This window comes from Oncorhynchus masou, unplaced genomic scaffold (assembly GCF_036934945.1).
Source record: "Oncorhynchus masou masou isolate Uvic2021 unplaced genomic scaffold, UVic_Omas_1.1 unplaced_scaffold_5676, whole genome shotgun sequence".
NCBI classification, from domain to species: Eukaryota; Metazoa; Chordata; class Actinopteri; order Salmoniformes; family Salmonidae; genus Oncorhynchus; species Oncorhynchus masou.
The window spans coordinates 391-20,833 of record NW_027012096.1 but is presented as its reverse complement, the minus strand read 5'-3'; the positions used below and the strand labels follow the sequence as shown (position 1 = coordinate 20,833).

The 20,443-nt window shown below is 43.5% G+C and overlaps 1 protein-coding gene across 1 annotated transcript; it reads right to left on the bottom strand.

Moving 5' to 3' along the window:
* Window positions 1–16,000: 16,000 nt before the first annotated feature.
* On the bottom strand, window positions 16,001–18,933 carry LOC135536185 (NACHT, LRR and PYD domains-containing protein 12-like; the record flags this gene model as incomplete). Its single annotated transcript, XM_064962563.1, has 5 exons — window positions 16,001–17,235; window positions 17,360–17,409; window positions 17,500–17,673; window positions 17,933–18,106; window positions 18,905–18,933. Coding segments are annotated over 5 exons (903 nt in total), but the record flags the coding sequence as incomplete, so codon positions are not given.
* Window positions 18,934–20,443: the final 1,510 nt, after the last annotated feature.

Genomic DNA, 20,443 nt, shown 5'->3' with positions numbered 1-20,443 from the left:
GTTTATTCAAGAGATTATCCTAGCTGTTAAGGCACAGCATGCTCTTTGTTTATTCAAGAGATTATCCTAGCTGTTAAGGCACAGCATGCTCTTTGTTTATTCAAGAGATTATCCTAGCTGTTAAGGCACAGCATGCTCTTTGTTTATTCAAGAGATTATCCTAGCTGTTAAGGCACAGCATGCCTTTGTTTATTCAAGAGATTATCCTAGCTGTTAAGGCACAGCATGCTCTTTGTTTATTCAAGAGATTATCCTAGCTGTTAAGGCACAGCATGCCCTTTGTTTATTCAAGAGATTATCCTAGCTGTTAAGGCACAGCATGCTCTTTGTTTATTCAAGAGATTATCCTAGCTGTTAAGGCACAGCATTTGTTTATTCAAGAGATTATCCTAGCTGTTAAGGCACAGCATGCTCTTTGTTTATTCAAGAGATTATCCTAGCTGTTAAGGCACAGCATGCTCTTTGTTTATTCAAGAGATTATCCTAGCTGTTAAGGCACAGCATGCTCTTTGTTTATTCAAGAGATTATCCTAGCTGTTAAGGCACAGCATGCCCTTTGTTTATTCAAGAGATTATCCTAGCTGTTAAGGCACAGCATGCTCTTTGTTTATTCAAGAGATTATCCTAGCTGTTAAGGCACAGCATGCTCTTTGTTTATTCAAGAGATTATCCTAGCTGTTAAGGCACAGCATGCTCTTTGTTTATTCAAGAGATTATCCTAAGGCACAGCATGCTTTGTTTATTAAGAGATTATCCTAGCTGTTAAGGCACAGCATGCTCTTTGTTTATTCAAGAGATTATCCTAGCTGTTAAGGCACAGCATGCTCTTTGTTTATTCAAGAGATTATCCTAGCTGTTTGTTTATTCAAGAGATTATCCTAGCTGTTAAGGCACAGCATGCTCTTTGTTTATTCAAGAGATTATCCTAGCTGTTAAGGCACAGCATGCCCTTTGTTTTCACGAGAAGTGATACAGAGATGAGGGCTTGTTGATACAGTGGTTCTCAAACCTCTCCTCAGAGACCCCCAGACGTTTCACCACTTTGTTGCAGCCCCGAACTAGATCACCTGAATCACCTAGTCAAGAGCTTGATGATTAGTTGACGAGTTGAATCAGGTGTGCTAGATCTGAAATAGATCAAATACTTGGAATGTCTGGGAGTCCCTGAGGAAGTTTGAAAACCACTGTGTTAAGATCAGGTTAACCTCTTACATCTATGGGGGCGCTATTTCATTATTGGATAAAAAAACGTGCCCGTTTTAAGTGCAATATTTTGTCACAAAAAGATGGTCGACTATGCATATAATTGACAGCTTTGGAAAGAAAGCTCACTCTGACGTTTCCAAAACTGCCAAGATATTGTCTGTGAGTGCCCCAGAACTGATGCTACAGGCGAAACCAAGATGAAACTTCAAACAGGAAATGAGAAGGATTTTTGAGGCTCTGTTTTTCATTTTCTCCTTATATGGCTGTGAATGCGCAAGGAATGAGCCTGCCCGATCTATCGTTTCCCCAAGGTGTCTGCAGCATTGTGACGTATTTGTAGGCATATCATTGGAAGATTGACCATAAGAGACTACATTTGCCAGGAGTCCGCCCGGTGTCCTCCGTCAAAATTGGTGTGTCATCTTCGGCTGCACGTCTTTTTCCAAGCGATTCAGAGGAGAAAGTAAACATCCACGAACGATATATCAATGAAGAGATATGTGAAAAACACCTTGAGGATTGATTCTAAACAGCGTTTGCCTTGTTTCAGTTGATATTATGGAGTTAATTTGGAAAACAGTTCGCCGTTTTGATGACTGAATTTTAGGGGTTTTTTGGTACCCAAACGTGATGTACAAAACGGAGCGATTTCTCCTACACAAAGAATCTTTCAGGATAAACTGAACATTTGCTATGTAACTGAGAGTCTCCTCATTGAAAACATCCGAAGTTCTTCAAAGGTAAATGATTTTATTTGAATCCTTTTCTGGTTTTTGTGCAAATGTTGCCCGCTAAATGCTACGCTAAATTCTACGCTAGCTATCAATACTCTTACACAAATGCTTGTTTTGCTATGGTTCAAAAGCATATTTTGAAAATCTGAGATGACAGTGTTGTTAAGAAAAGGCTAAGCTTGAGAGCTAGCACATTCATTTCATTTCATTTGCGATTTTCACAAATAGTTAACATTACGTTATGCTAATGAGCTTGAGGCTATAACTGGATACAGTTTTTTTTCATAGCCAAACGTGAACAAAATGGAGCGATTTGTCCTACACAAATAATATTTTTTGAAAAACTGAACATTTGCTATCTAACTGAGAGTCTCCTCATTGAAAACACCTGAAGTTCTTCAAAGGTAAATTATTTTATTTGAATGGTTTTCTTGTTTTTGTGAAAATGTTGCTGGCTGAATTCTAGGCTTATAGCTATGCTAGCTATCAATACTCTTACACAAATGCTTGTTTAGCTATGGTTGAAAAGCATATTTTGAAAATCTGAGATGACAGTGTTGTTAACAAAAGTCTAAGCTTGAGAGCAAATATATTTATTTCATTTCATTTGTGATTTTCATGAATAGTTAACGTTGCGTTATGCTAATGAGCTTGAGGCTATAAATAGGATCCCGGATCCGGGATTGCTCGAAGATCACATTTCACAGCCTACATTTTCCAAACCATGACAAGGAAAGAGATCCACATGTTATACAGAGAGTGAGAGGTCAATCGCTGTACCTTGGTCTGTTCTATGGTAAAACCGTGTAGCACCCAGAAGTGGAAAAAGTACTAAATTGTTATACTTGAGTAAAAGTCAAGATACCTTCATATAAATGACTCAAGTAAAAGTGCAAGTAAAAGGAAGTAAAATACTACTTGAGTAAAAGTCTTAAAGTATCAGAATATACATGTACTTAAGTACAGTGGTGGAAAAAGTACTCAAGTGTCATACTTGAGTAAAATTACAAAAGTAAAATTAAATGCTATACATCAAATTCCTGATATTTAAGTAAACCAGACTGCACAATATTTTGTTACGTATTACTTGTCTTGACAGCCATGGGCCCCTCAGACATTACTTGCACAGGAAGCATCAATGTTTAGTGAGTCCACCAGATCAGAGGCAGTAGGGATGACCAGGGATGTTCTCTGTTTAGTGAGTCCACCAGATCAGAGGCAGTAGGGATGACTAGGGATGTTCTCTGTTTAGTGAGTCCACCAGATCAGGGGCAGTAGGGATGACCAGGGATGTTCTCTGTTTAGTGAGTCCACCAGATCAGAGGCAGTAGGGATGACCAGGGATGTTCTCTGTTTAGTGAGTCCACCAGATCAGGGGCAGTAGGGATGACCAGGGATGTTCTCTGTTTAGTGAGTCCACCAGATCAGAGGCAGTAGGGATGACCAGGGATGTTCTCTGTTTAGTGAGTCCACCAGATCAGAGGCAGTAGGGATGACCAGGGACGTTCTCTGTTTAGTGAGTCCACCAGATCAGGGGCAGTAGGGATGACCAGGGATGTTCTCTGTTTAGTGAGTCCACCAGATCAGGGGCAGTACGGATGACCAGGGATGTTCTCTGTTTAGTGAGTCCACCAGATCAGAGGCAGTAGGGATGACCAGGGATGTTCTCTGTTTAGTGAGTCCACCAGATCAGGGGCAGTAGGGATGACCAGGGATATTCTCTGTTTAGTGAGTCCACCAGATCAGAGGCAGTAGGGATGACCAGGGACGTTCTCTGTTTAGTGAGTCCACCAGATCAGGGGCAGTAGGGATGACCAGGGATGTTCTCTGTTTAGTGAGTCCACCAGATCAGAGGCAGTAGGGATGACCAGGGATGTTCTCTGTTTAGTGAGTCCACCAGATCAGGGGCAGTAGGGGTGACCAGGGATATTCTCTGTTTAGTGAGTCCACCAGATCAGGGGCAGTAGGGATGACCAGGGATGTTCTCTGTTTAGTGAGTCCACCAGATCAGAGGCAGTAGGGATGACCAGGGATGTTCTCTGTTTAGTGAGTCCACCAGATCAGGGGCAGTAGGGATGACCAGGGACATTCTCTGTTTAGTGAGTCCACCAGATCAGGGGCAGTAGGGATGACCAGGGACATTCTCTGTTTAGTGAGTCCACCAGATCAGGGGCAGTAGGGATGACCAGGGATATTCTCTGTTTAGTGAGTCCACCAGATCAGAGTCAGTAGGGATGAACAGGGACGTTCTCTGTTTAGTGAGTCCACCAGATCAGGGGCAGTAGGGATGACCAGGGATGTTCTCTGTTTAGTGAGTCCACCAGATCAGGGGCAGTAGGGATGTTCTCTGTTTAGTGAGTCCACCAGATCAGAGGCAGTAGGGATGAACAGGGACGTTCTCTTGATAAGTGTGTGAATTTGACCTTTTTCCTGCACTGCTAAGCATTCAAAATGCAACTTCTGGGTGTCAGGGAAAATGTAAGGATTAAAAAGTACATTGTTTTCTTTAGGAATGTATTGAAGTAAAAGTAAAAGGAGGCAGTAAAGTAAAGTAGTACTACTACTTAAGTAGTACTTTAAATAATTTTTACTTAAGTACTTTACACCACTGAGCTTGCCTGCCTGGTGTGTCTACGTTTTGTCCAAGCTGTGTGCACATCCTATAAAAAGGATATTGAATGATTTAATTTAGCCTGTTCTACAGCCTACCAGCCATTGTTTCTTTGATGAACATAACACAACTTACATGTCCTCAGTTATTGGCAGCATTATCACTTCCATATCTGTCCACGTGAGTAATTATTACCTTGTCACTGGGCGTGGCATTGTGAATATTAAATAGGACCGTGGCCTGGCTTCCTGTCGTAACAGTTAGTAAATGGAAGGCCTGGCTTCCTGTCGTAACAGTTAGTAAATGGAAGGCCTGGCTTCCTGCCGTAACAGTTAGTAAATGGAAGGCCTGGCTTCCTGCCGTAACAGTTAGTAAATGGAAGGCCTGGCTTCCTGCCGTAACAGTTAGTAAATGGAAGGCCTGGCTTCCTGCCGTAACAGTTAGTAAATGGAAGGCCTGGCTTCCTGCCGTAACAGTTAGTAAATGGAAGGCCTGGCTTCCTGCCGTAAAAGTTAGTAAATGGAAGGCCTGGCTTCCTGCCGTAACAGTTAGTAAATGGAAGGCCTGGCTTCCTGCCGTAACAGTTAGTAAATGGAAGGCCTGGCTTCCTGCCGTAAAAGTTAGTAAATGGAAGGCCTGGCTTCCTGTCGTAAAAGTTAGTAAATGGAAGGCCTGGCTTCCTGCCGTAACAGTTAGTAAATGGAAGGCCTGGCTTCCTGCCGTAAAAGTTAGTAAATGGAAGGCCTGGCTTCCTGCCGTAAAAGTTAGTAAATGGAAGGCCTGGCTTCCTGCCGTAACAGTTAGTAAATGGAAGGCATGGCTTCCTGCCGTAACAGTTAGTAAATGGAAGGCCTGGCTTCCTGTCGTAACAGTTAGTAAATGGAAGGCCTGGCTTCCTGTCGTAACAGTTAGTAAATGGAAGGCCTGGCTTCCTGCCGTAACAGTTAGTAAATGGAAGGCCTGGCTTCCTGCCGTAACAGTTAGTAAATGGAAGGCCTGGCTTCCTGCCGTAACAGTTAGTAAATGGAAGGCCTGGCTTCCTGCCGTAACAGTTAGTAAATGGAAGGCCTGGCGTCCTGCCGTAACAGTTAGTAAATGGAAGGCCTGGCTTCCTGTCAGGTCTGCTGTGTGTTGAGATAAATACAATGTGTTGGGTGATCTTACGAGGGCGACTTGGCAAACGTTTCTTACTTTATGTTTAATGAGAAATCTTTCTGAAAGATTTAAACATAACCAAAATGCTAGGCTACTGCTCTAGTCCACGTATCCCTGCAGTGACCCCTGACCTGACACGCAGAGCCACTACGTCACTCTACTGCTCTAGTCCATGTATCTCTGCAGTGACCCCTGACCTGACACGCAGAGCCACTACATCACTCTACTGCTCTAGTCCACGTATCTCTGCAGTGACCCCTGACCTGACATGCAAAGCCACTATATCACTCTACTGCTCTAGTCCACATATCCCTGCAGTGACCCCTGACCTGACATGCAGAGCCACTACGTCACTCTACTGCACTATTCCACAAATCTCTGCAGTGACCCTTGACCTGACATGCAGAGCCACTACGTCACTCTACTGCTCTAGTCCACAAATCTCTGCAGTGACCCTTGACCTGACACGCAGAGCCACTACATCACTCTACTGCTCTAGTCCATGTATCTCTGCAGTGACCCCTGACCTGACACGCAGAGCCACTACATCACTCTACTGCTCTAGTCCACGTATCATCCTATCACCCTATCACCCTATCATCATATCACCCTATCACCCTATAACCCTATCATCCTATCACCCTATCATCCTATCACCCTATCACCCTATCATCCTATCACCCTATCATCCTATCACCCTATCACCCTATCATCCTATCACCCTATCATCCTATCATCCTATCACCCTATCACCCTATCATCCTATCATCCTATCATCCTATCACCCTATCATCCTATAACCCTATCATCCTATCACCCTATAACCCTATCATCCTATCACCCTATAACCCTATCATCCTATCACTATCACCCTATCACCCTATCACCCTATCACCCTATCATCCTATCATCCTATCATCCTATAACCCTATCATCCTATCACCCTATCACCCTATCATCCTATCACCCTATCATCCTATCACCCTATCACCCTATCATCCTATCACCCTATCATCCTATCATCCTATCACCCTATCACCCTATCATCCTATCATCCTATCATCCTATCACCCTATCATCCTATCATCCTATCGCCCTATCATCCTATCACCCTATCATCCTATCACCCTATAACCCTATCATCCTATCACTATCACCCTATCACCCTATCATCCTATCATCCTATCACCCTATCATCCTATAACCCTATCATCCTATCACCCTATCATCCTATCATCCTATCATCCTATCACCCTATCACCCTATCATCCTATCATCCTATCATCCTATCATCCTATCACCCTATCATCCTATAACCCTATCATCCTATCACCCTATCACCCTATCACCCTATCATCCTATAACCCTATCACCCTATCACCCTATCACCCTATCATCCTATCATCCTATAAACCTATCACCCTATCATCCTATCATCCTATCATCCTATCACCCTATCATCCTATAACCCTATCACCCTATCACCCTATCATCCTATCACCCTATCATCCTATCACCCTATCATCCTATCACCCTATCATCCTATCACCCTATCATCCTATCATCCTATCACCCTATCACCCTATCACCCTATCATCCTATCATCCTATAACCCTATCATCCTATCACTATCACCCTATCATCCTATCATCCTATCACCCTATCACCCTATCATCCTATCACCCTATCATCCTATCATCCTATCACCCTATCATCCTATCACCCTATCATCCTATCACCCTATCACCCTATCATCCTATCACCCTATCACCCTATCATCCTATCATCCTATCACCCTATCACCCTATCATCCTATCATCCTATCATCCTATCACCCTATCACCCTATCATCCTATCACCCTATCATCCTATCACCCTATCACCCTATCATCCTATAACCCTATCATCCTATCACTATCACCCTATCATCCTATCATCCTATCACCCTATCACCCTATCATCCTATCACCCTATCATCCTATCACCCTATCACCCTATCATCCTATCATCCTATCACCCTATCACCCTATCATCCTATCATCCTATCATCCTATCATCCTATCACCCTATCACCCTATCACCCTATCATCCTATCATCCTATAAACCTATCATCCTATCATCCTATCACCCTATCACCCTATCATCCTATCACCCTATCACCCTATCATCCTATAACCCTATCATCCTATCACTATCACCCTATCATCCTATCATCCTATCACCCTATCACCCTATCATCCTATCACCCTATCATCCTATCATCCTATCACCCTATCATCCTATCACCCTATCATCCTATCACCCTATCACCCTATCACCCTATCACCCTATCACCCTATCATCCTATCATCCTATCACCCTATCACCCTATCATCCTATCATCCTATCATCCTATCATCCTATCACCCTATCACCATATCACCCTATCATCCTATCATCCTATAACCCTATCATCCTATCACCCTATCACCCTATCATCCTATCATCCTATAACCCTATCACCCTATCACCCTATAACCCTATCATCCTATCACTATCACCCTATCATCCTATCATCCTATCACCCTATCACCCTATCACCCTATCATCCTATCATCCTATAAACCTATCATCCTATCATCCTATCATCCTATCACCCTATCACCCTATCATCCTATCACCCTATCACCCTATCATCCTATAACCCTATCATCCTATCACTATCACCCTATCATCCTATCACCCTATCATCCTATCATCCTATCACCCTATCACCCTATCACCCTATCATCCTATCATCCTATAACCCTATCATCCTATCACTATCACCCTATCATCCTATCATCCTATCACCCTATCACCCTATCATCCTATCACCCTATCATCCTATCATCCTATCACCCTATCATCCTATCACCCTATCATCCTATCACCCTATCACCCTATCACCCTATCACCCTATCATCCTATCATCCTATCACCCTATCACCCTATCATCCTATCATCCTATCATCCTATCATCCTATCACCCTATCACCCTATCACCCTATCACCCTATCATCCTATCACTATCACCCTATCACCCTATCACCCTATCACCCTATCATCCTATCATCCTATCACCCTATCACCCTATCACCCTATCATCCTATCATCCTATCACCCTATCACCCTATCACCCTATCATCCTATCATCCTATAACCCTATCATCCTATCACCCTATCACCCTATCATCCTATCATCCTATAACCCTATCACCCTATCACCCTATAACCCTATCATCCTATCACTATCACCCTATCATCCTATCATCCTATCACCCTATCACCCTATCACCCTATCATCCTATCATCCTATAAACCTATCATCCTATCATCCTATCACCCTATCACCCTATCACCCTATCATCCTATCATCCTATAAACCTATCATCCTATCATCCTATCACCCTATCATCCTATCACCCTATCACCCTATCATCCTATAACCCTATCATCCTATCACTATCACCCTATCATCCTATCATCCTATCACCCTATCACCCTATCATCCTATCACCCTATCATCCTATCACCCTATCACCCTATCATCCTATCACCCTATCACCCTATCACCCTATCATCCTATCATCCTATCACCCTATCACCCTATCATCCTATCATCCTATCATCCTATCATCCTATCACCCTATCACCCTATCACCCTATCATCCTATCATCCTATAAACCTATCATCCTATCATCCTATCATCCTATCATCCTATAAACCTATCATCCTATCATCCTATAAACCTATCATCCTATCATCCTATCACCCTATCACCCTATCACCCTATCATCCTATCATCCTATAAACCTATCATCCTATCATCCTATCATCCTATCACCCTATCACCCTATCATCCTATCACCCTATCACCCTATCATCCTATAACCCTATCATCCTATCACTATCACCCTATCATCCTATCATCCTATCACCCTATCACACTATCATCCTATCACCCTATCATCCTATCATCCTATCACCCTATCATCCTATCACCCTATCATCCTATCACCCTATCACCCTATCATCCTATCACCCTATCACCCTATCACCCTATCATCCTATCATCCTATCACCCTATCACCCTATCATCCTATCATCCTATCATCCTATCATCCTATCACCCTATCACCCTATCACCCTATCATCCTATCATCCTATAACCCTATCACCCTATCACCCTATAACCCTATCATCCTATCACTATCACCCTATCATCCTATCACCCTATCACCCTATCACCCTATCATCCTATCACCCTATCATCCTATCATCCTATAAACCTATCATCCTATCATCCTATCATCCTATCACCCTATCACCCTATCATCCTATCACCCTATCACCCTATCATCCTATAACCCTATCATCCTATCACTATCACCCTATCATCCTATCATCCTATCACCCTATCACACTATCATCCTATCACCCTATCATCCTATCATCCTATCACCCTATCATCCTATCACCCTATCATCCTATCACCCTATCACCCTATCATCCTATCACCCTATCACCCTATCACCCTATCATCCTATCATCCTATCACCCTATCACCCTATCATCCTATCATCCTATCATCCTATCATCCTATCACCCTATCACCCTATCACCCTATCATCCTATCATCCTATAACCCTATCACCCTATCACCCTATAACCCTATCATCCTATCACTATCACCCTATCATCCTATCACCCTATCACCCTATCACCCTATCATCCTATCACCCTATCATCCTATCATCCTATAAACCTATCATCCTATCATCCTATCATCCTATCACCCTATCACCCTATCATCCTATCACCCTATCACCCTATCATCCTATCATCCTATAACCCTATCACCCTATCACCCTATAACCCTATCATCCTATCACTATCACCCTATCATCCTATCATCCTATCACCTTATCACCCTATCATCCTATCACCCTATCATCCTATCATCCTATAAACCTATCATCCTATCATCCTATCACCCTATCACCCTATCATCCTATCACCCTATCACCCTATCACCCTATCATCCTATCATCCTATCACCCTATCACCCTATCATCCTATCATCCTATCATCCTATCATCCTATCACCCTATCACCCTATCACCCTATCATCCTATCATCCTATAACCCTATCACCCTATCACCCTATAACCCTATCATCCTATCACTATCACCCTATCATCCTATCACCCTATCACCCTATCACCCTATCATCCTATCACCCTATCATCCTATCATCCTATAAACCTATCATCCTATCATCCTATCATCCTATCACCCTATCACCCTATCATCCTATCACCCTATCACCCTATCATCCTATCATCCTATAACCCTATCACCCTATCACCCTATAACCCTATCATCCTATCACTATCACCCTATCATCCTATCATCCTATCACCTTATCACCCTATCATCCTATCACCCTATCATCCTATCATCCTATAAACCTATCATCCTATCATCCTATCACCCTATCACCCTATCATCCTATCGTCCTATCATCCTATCATCCTATCATCCTATCACCCTATCATCCTATAACCCTATCATCCTATCACCCTATCACCCTATCATCCTATAACCCTATCACCCTATCACCCTATCACCCTATCATCCTATCATCCTATAAACCTATCACCCTATCATCCTATCATCCTATCATCCTATCACCCTATCATCCTATAACCCTATCACCCTATCACCCTATCATCCTATCATCCTATCATCCTATCATCCTATCACCCTATCATCCTATCACCCTATCATCCTATCACCCTATCATCCTATCACCCTATCATCCTATCATCCTATCACCCTATCACCCTATCACCCTATCACCCTATCACCCTATCATCCTATAACCCTATCATCCTATCACTATCACCCTATCATCCTATCATCCTATCACCCTATCACCCTATCATCCTATCACCCTATCATCCTATCATCCTATCACCCTATCATCCTATCACCCTATCATCCTATCACCCTATCACCCTATCATCCTATCACCCTATCACCCTATCACCCTATCATCCTATCATCCTATCACCCTATCACCCTATCATCCTATCATCCTATCATCCTATCACCCTATCACCCTATCACCCTATCATCCTATCATCCTATAACCCTATCACCCTATCACCCTATCACCCTATCATCCTATCACTATCACCCTATCATCCTATCATCCTATCACCCTATCACCCTATCATCCTATCACCCTATCATCCTATCATCCTATAAACCTATCATCCTATCATCCTATCATCCTATCACCCTATCACCCTATCACCCTATCATCCTATCATCCTATAACCCTATCACCCTATCACCCTATAACCCTATCATCCTATCACTATCACCCTATCATCCTATCATCCTATCACCTTATCACCCTATCATCCTATCACCCTATCATCCTATCACCCTATCATCCTATCATCCTATAAACCTATCATCCTATCATCCTATCACCCTATCACCCTATCATCCTATCATCCTATAAACCTATCATCCTATCATCCTATCATCCTATCACCCTATCACCCTATCATCCTATCACCCTATCACCCTATCATCCTATCATCCTATCACCCTATCACCCTATCATCCTGTCACCCTGTCATCCTATCGCCCTATCATCCTATCATCCTATCATCCTATCACCCTATCACCCTATCACCCTATCATCCTATAAACCTATCACCCTATCATCCTATCACCCTATCACCCTATAAACCTATCACTTTAAAGGTCCTCACTGTCTGGACAAACGGCAAAGCAGTAAACCTCTCCTATTTCTACATGTGATCTTCTTCAGATCTGATGTTAAACCTGACCTATTTCTACATGTGATCTTCTTCAGATCTGATGTTAAACCTGACCTATTTCTACATGTCATCTTCTTCAGATCTGATGTTAAACCTGACCTATTTCTACATGTGATCTTCTTCAGATCTGATGTTAAACCTGACCCTAATATGAACCCTTTACTGCAGAGGGCTAAAACAGGGTCACACAGGGTTTCTTGGTCGTCTTCAATGTTGAACTGAAAGTATCCACCTCACGCACCTGGTTATGGGCTTAAAACAATAAGACACCTGCACCACGTCAGATACAGAGCTAAAATGTATTACGTTATGAGTTTGTATCTCAATATTACACTTTATATACAACACAGTAGACTGAAATATAACTAAACCGTTTGACATAGAAACACTGTATTTTTGGTGTTTAAAAAAATATTATGTTTATTAATTTATTAATGTTGAAATGATGAAACATATTTCTATAATTTCACCGATGAGGCAACTAGAAGGTGATTTGGTCATTTGACTGCATGAAAGGTCTACAGACCAGTAGGCCAGATGTTAACCCATGATGCAGCGATAACTGTGTTCCAGAGGCAGTGACTGAGACCACAACTGGACCACCAGTAGGCCAGATGTTAACCCATGATGCAGCGATAACTGTGTTCCAGAGGCAGTGACTGAGACCACTACTGGACCACCAGTAGGCCAGATGTTAACCCATGATGCAGCGATAACTGTGTTCCAGAGGCAGTGACTGAGACCACTACTGACCACCAGTAGGCCAGATGTTAACCCATGATGCAGCAATAACTGTGTTCCAGAGGCAGTGACTGAGACCACTACTGACCACCAGTGGGCCAGATGTTAACCCATGATGCAGCGATAACTGTGTTCCAGAGGCAGTGACTGAGACCACTACTGGACCACCAGTAGGCCAGATGTTAACCCATGATGCAGCGATAACTGTGTTCCAGAGGCAGTGACTGAGACCACTACTGGACCACCAGTAGGCCAGATGTTAACCCATGATGCAGCGATAACTGTGTTCCAGAGGCAGTGACCTAGACCACTACTGGACTACCCTAGACCACTACTGGACCACCCTAGACCACTACTGGACCACCCTAGACCACTACTGGACCACCCTAGACCACTACTGGACCACCCTAGACCATGTAGCTGACCCTTAGACCACCCTAGACCATGCAGCTGACCCCTAGACCACCCTAGACCATGCAGCTGAACCCTAGACAACCCTAGACCATGCAGCTGACCCCAAGACAACCCTAGACCATGCAGCTGACCCCTAGCTCACCCTAGACCACGCGGCTGACCCCTAGATCACCCTAGGACCACGCGGCTGACCCCTAGATCACCCTAGGACCACGCGGCTGACCCCTAGATCACCCTAGACCACGCTGACCCCTAGATCACCCTAGACCACGCGGCTAACCCCCAGATCACCCTAGACCACGCGCGGACCTCTAGATCACCCTAGACCAATGCATTGACCCTAGACCACTCTAGACCATGTGCTTGGCCCCTTGATCACCCTAGACCATGTGGTTGACCACTAGACCACCCTAGACTATGTGGTTGACCCCTAGACCACTCTAGACCATGTGCTTGACCCTAGACCACTCCAGGCGACGTGGTTGACACCTAGACCACCCTGGACTATGTGCTTGACCACTAGACCACCCTAGACCACTTGCTTGACCCATAGACCGCCCTAGACCACGTGGTTGACCACTTGACCGCCCTAGACCACGTGGTTGACCACTAGACCACCCTAGACCACGTGGTTGACCACTAGACCACCCTAGACCACGTGATTGACCACTAGATCACTCTAAACCACGTGGTTGACCACTAGATCACTCCAGACAATGTGCTTGACCACTAGATCACCCCAGACAATGTGCTAGACCCCTAGACCACTCCAGACAATGTGCTTGACCACTAGATCACTCTAGACAATGTGCTTGACCACTAGACCACCCTAGACCACATGATTGACCACTAGACCACCCTAGACCACATGGTAGATCACCACCCTAGGCCACATGGTAGACCACCACCCTGACCACATGGTAGACCACAAGACCACATGCTAGACTACCAGACCACCCTAGACTACATGCTAGGCCACTAGACCACCCTAGACTACGTGCTAGACCACTAGACCTCCCTAGACCACGTGCTAGACCACTAGACCACCCTAGACCACGTGCTAGACCACTAGACCACGTGCTAGACTACCAGACCACCCTAGACCACATTCTAGACCACTAGACTACCCTAGACCATTAGATCACCCTAGACCACGTGCTAAACCACTAGACCACCCTAGACCACTAGACCACCCTAGACCACTCTAGACCACTAGACCACCCTAGACCACGTGCTAAACCACTAGACCACCCTAGACCACTAGACCACCCTAGACCACTCTAGACCACTAGACCACTAGACCACCCTAGACCACTCTAGACCACTCTAGACCACTAGACCACACTAGACCACCCTGACCTCTTCTAAAGTTTCAGCACAGTCCTGTCTCTGATCCCATTCTACCTGTGTCCTCCCAACCTGTGACCTGTGACCTCTCTTCCTGTGACCCACCCTCCACTGGATCTGCGTAGGCTTTCCTGTCCTGTTTGCCCTGGTCCCCATTTTCCCTGCTTCCCCCACTTACTGATCATTCCCTGCTGACTGATGAGTGTCAGAAGAAAGTGCTTTGTTTCTGGCCATTTTGAGCCTGTAATCCAACCCACTTATGCTGATGCTCCAGATACTCAACTCGTCTAAATAAGGACAGTTTTATTGCTTCTTTAATCATGACAACAGTTTTCAGCTGTGTTATCATAATTGCAAAAGGGTTTTATAATGATCAATTAGCCTTTAAAATGATAAACTTGGATTAGCTAACACAACGTGCCATTGGAACACAGGAGTGATGGTTGCTGATAATGGGTCTCTGTACGCCCATGTAGATATTCGACATAAAATCAGTAGTTTCCAGCTACAATAGTCACTTACAACATTAACACTGTATAGTATACACTGTATTTCGGATCAATTTGATGTTATTTTAATGGACACATTTTTTGGGGATTATCAGTCAAAACAAGGACATTTCTAAGTGACGCCAAACTTTTGAACGACACTGTATAATGACAATATATAATAGATTAGACAATAATATAAATACAGATATTCCGTATCTAAATGAATATTACATACAGTTGAATTAGGAAGTTTACATACACCTTAGCCAAATACATTTAAACTCAGTTTTTCACAATTAAGAGCCACCTCGTGGGTCCCGGGTAACGGACGGCTGTGACACAGCCTGGGATCGAACCTCTGGGTTATAGTGATGCCTCAAGCAGTGCCTTAGACTGCTGTGACACTCGAGGACCGGGCATGAATACTTTGGCATTTTATGGTATAGCAACCAGTTTCCATTTTTTATTCAAATCAAGATACCTTTCAACAATGTGTTACAATGTCCATATCAGAAGTTATGATCACTGCCAACAACATTTATCTGTTACAATGTCCATATCTGATGTCATGATCACTGACAACAACATTTATCTGTTACAATGTCCATATCAGAAGTTATGATCTCTGTCAACAACATTTATCTGTTACAATGTCCATATCTGATGTCATGATCCCTGTCAACAACATTTATCTGTTACAATGTCCATATCTGATGTCATGATCCCTGTCAACAACATTTATCTGTTACAATGTCCATATCTGATGTCATGATCCCTGTCAACAACATTTATATGTTACAATGTCCATATCTGAAGTCATGATCTCTGTCAACAACATTTATCTGTTACAATGTCCATATCTGATGTCATGATCACAGTCAACATTTATCTGTTACAATGTTCATATCTGATGTCATGAATCATGATCCCTGTCAACAACATTTATCTGTTACAATGTCCATATCTGATGTCATGATCACAGTCAACAACACCCCATCATGACACATGGTTGGGTTAGAACAGGAGTGTGACTGTGTTTCCATGGAGACCCAGGTGTTCCTCCAGGACATAGGAGACTACTCTCCCTGTCTCAGGGACACTGAAGAGCCCTCATTAGAAACACTAAACCCTGGATAGAGGGGCTCGGTGAATGTGGTCTGGAATGTGTACAGGTGGGTCATTGTGTCAGAGTAGATCTCATAGAAGGAAAGTGTGCCGACCGGGCCAGTCCAGAAACACTCCTACTCCGAGGCGTGGAGGAGGAGCACTGGTCTCTCTGGGCTTGAGGAGGGTTGATGAGGTGTGGAGCGTGTATTGTAGTATATTGACTATTGTGGAGGGCATTATAATGATTCCCACGGCAGAGCAGACGCCAGGACTTCTTATTGTATCCAAATTCACCGGCAAAACCATCTCCTTTTCTACTGATGCCTTTATATGTCACTCCAATGTCAGCCGGCCCACTGCACTCTACCTCCCAGTAACAGCACCCAGTCAGACCCTCTCCACACAACACCTGGGTATAGTGATCAAATCTCTCTGGGTGATCAGGATACGGATGCTCCTCTTTAACCCTCTCCACCTTTCTGTTCCCCTCAGACAGAGAGAGGTTTCTGTGTGCTGTGTTTGGGTCCAGTGTGAGATCACAGGCATCTGCAGACAAGAGGACAAGTTAGTGGAGAGGGAATTGGCTAGAATTTGTCAGAATGTTAAATAATACGATTGTTTGGGAAATGTATTGGTCAATAAATGGATTCATTATAACTAACACACTTACATTTCTTCATCAGCTGTGGTTTAACCCAGATCTCTTCTGTATGTTCCACACTGTGGGAGAGACAGAGGAACGGACAGAGTGAGTGAAACACAGTCTGTGTATGTATACAACAATATAATTTTCACAGTAACTGTACTAACTTGAGTTTCTCCAGTCTAGAGTGTGGATCCTCCAGTCTAGCAGAGAGCAGCTTCACTCCAGAGTCTCCTGGGTGATTGAAGCTCAGGTCCAGTTCTCTCAGATGGGAGGGGTTTGACCTCAGAGCTGAAGCCAGAGAAACACAGCCTTCCTCTGTGACTCTACAGAATGACAGCCTGCAGAGACAGGCCAACATGATTTTACAACAGGACTGCTGCCCTCTAGTGGTGATAGCTGATACACAGTATACACATATTTCCAATGAAACCAATACTGTTTCTAAATACTAACCTCTGGTTCTCTAGTTTACAATGTGGATTCTCCAGTTAACCCAGTATTTACCTCATTGGTTGAGCTGACTTACTGGCTACTGTAATGATGTTGTGATTTGACACATCATCTTTGTATTGAGCAGGTATGTTTCTATGCACCAACCTCAGTTTCTCTAGTTGACAGTGTGGATTCCCCAGTCCATCAGAGAGCAGCTTCACTCCTGAATCCTGCAGGTCATTGTGACTCAGATCCAGCTCTCTCAGGTGAGAGGAGTTTGAGCTGAGAGCTGAAGCCAATGCTTCACACCCTTTCTTTGTCAGGGAACATCCGTTCAGCCTAAATGGATAACATATTGCAACATGATAAGTAACATGTAAACAACTTTGAAAATACATTCGAGAAAACATTAAAGACAAAACAAACAATTCCATTAAATCAGGCTAATCAATTTAAATGCATTCTTGGCAAAGAAAGTCTCTATGGGCAGTGAACAACACAAGTTTTAGTCTGCTCGTGTTAATATGCAGTTATACCTGTAGTAGATATGAATCTTTGACCAGGCTTCCAAGTAAAAGCAATTATTATCAACAATAAATATATCTGAATATGCTCTCCTTGACAATTTGACCCTTACAAACTGTCCAACAATCAATGAGTTCTGGTCATGTGACAAACCCTCCCAAAGTACTGACCTCAGTGTCTGTAGTTTACAGTGTAGATACTGACCTCGGTGTCTATAGTTTACAGTGTAGACACTGACCTCAGTGTCTGTAGTTTACAGTGTAGACACTGACCTCAGTGTCTGTAGTTTACAGTGTAGACACTGACCTCAGTGTCTGTAGTTTACAGTGTAGACACTGACCTCAGTGTCTGTAGTTTACAGTGTAGACACTGACCTCAGTGTCTGTAGTTTACAGTGTAGATACTGACCTCAGTGTCTGTAGTTTACAGTGTAGATACTGACCTCAGTGTCTGTAGTTTACAGTGTAGACACTGACCTCAGTGTCTGTAGTTTACAGTGTAGATACTGACCTCAGTGTCTATAGTTTACAGTGTAGATACTGACCTCAGTGTCTGTAGTTTACAGTGTAGACACTGACCTCAGTGTCTGTAGTTTACAGTGTAGATACTGACCTCAGTGTCTGTAGTTTACAGTGTGGATACTGACCTCAGTGTCTGTAGTTTACAGTGTAGATACTGACCTCAGTGTCTGTAGTTTACAGTGTGGATATTGACCTCAGTGTCTGTAGTTTACAGTGTAGATACTGACCTCAGTGTCTATAGTTTACAGTGTAGATATTGACCTCAGTGTCTGTAGTTTACAGTGTAGACATTGACCTCAGTGTGTGTAGTTTACAGTATAGATACTGACCTCGGTGTCTATAGTTTACAGTGTAGATACTGACCTCAGTGTCTATAGTTTACAGTGTAGATATTGACCTCAGTGTCTGTATTTTACAGTGTAGATACTGACCTCGGTGTCTATAGTTTACAGTGTAGATACTGACCTCAGTGTCTATAGTTTACAGTGTAGACACTGACCTCAGTGTCTGTAGTTTACAGTGTGGATACTGACCTCAGTGTCTGTAGTTTACAGTGTAGACACTGACCTCAGTGTCTGTAGTTTACAGTGTGGATACTGACCTCAGTGTCTGTAGTTTACAGTGTGGATACTGACCTCAGTGTCTGTAGTTTACAGTGTGGATATTGACCTCAGTGTCTGTAGTTTACAGTGTGGATATTGACCTCAGTGTCTGTAGTTTACAGTGTAGACACTGACCTCAGTGTCTGTAGTTTACAGTGTAGATACTGACCTCAGTGTCTGTAGTTTACAGTGTAGACACTGACCTCAGTGTCTGTAGTTTACAGTGTAGACACTGACCTCAGTGTCTGTAGTTTACAGTGTGGATATTGACCTCAGTGTCTGTAGTTTACAGTGTAGACACTGACCTCAGTGTCTGTAGTTTACAGTGTAGATACTGACCTCAGTGTCTGTAGTTTACAGTGTAGACACGGACCTCAGTGTCTGTAGTTTACAGTGTAGATACTGACCTCAGTGTCTGTAGTTTACAGTGTAGACACTGACCTCAGTGTCTGTAGTTTACAGTGTGGATATTGACCTCAGTGTCTGTAGTTTACAGTGTAGACACTGACCTCAGTGTCTGTAGTTTACAGTGTAGATACTGACCTCAGTGTCTGTAGTTTACAGTGTAGACACTGACCTCAGTGTCTGTAGTATACAGTGTAGATACTGACCTCAGTGTCTGTAGTTTACAGTGTAGACACTGACCTCAGTGTCTGTAGTTTACAGTGTGGATATTGACCTCAGTGTCTGTAGTTTACAGTGTAGACACTGACCTCAGTGTCTGTAGTTTACAGTGTAGATACTGACCTCAGTGTCTGTAGTTTACAGTGTGGATATTGACCTCAGTGTCTGTAGTTTACAGTGTAGACACTGACCTCAGTGTCTGTAGTTTACAGTGTAGACACTGACCTCAGTGTCTGTAGTTTACAGTGTGGATATTGACCTCAGTGTCTGTAGTTTACAGTGTAGACACTGACCTCAGTGTCTGTAGTTTACAGTGTAGATACTGACCTCAGTGTCTGTAGTTTACAGTGTAGATACTGACCTCAGTGTCTGTAGTTTACAGTGTGGATATTGACCTCAGTGTC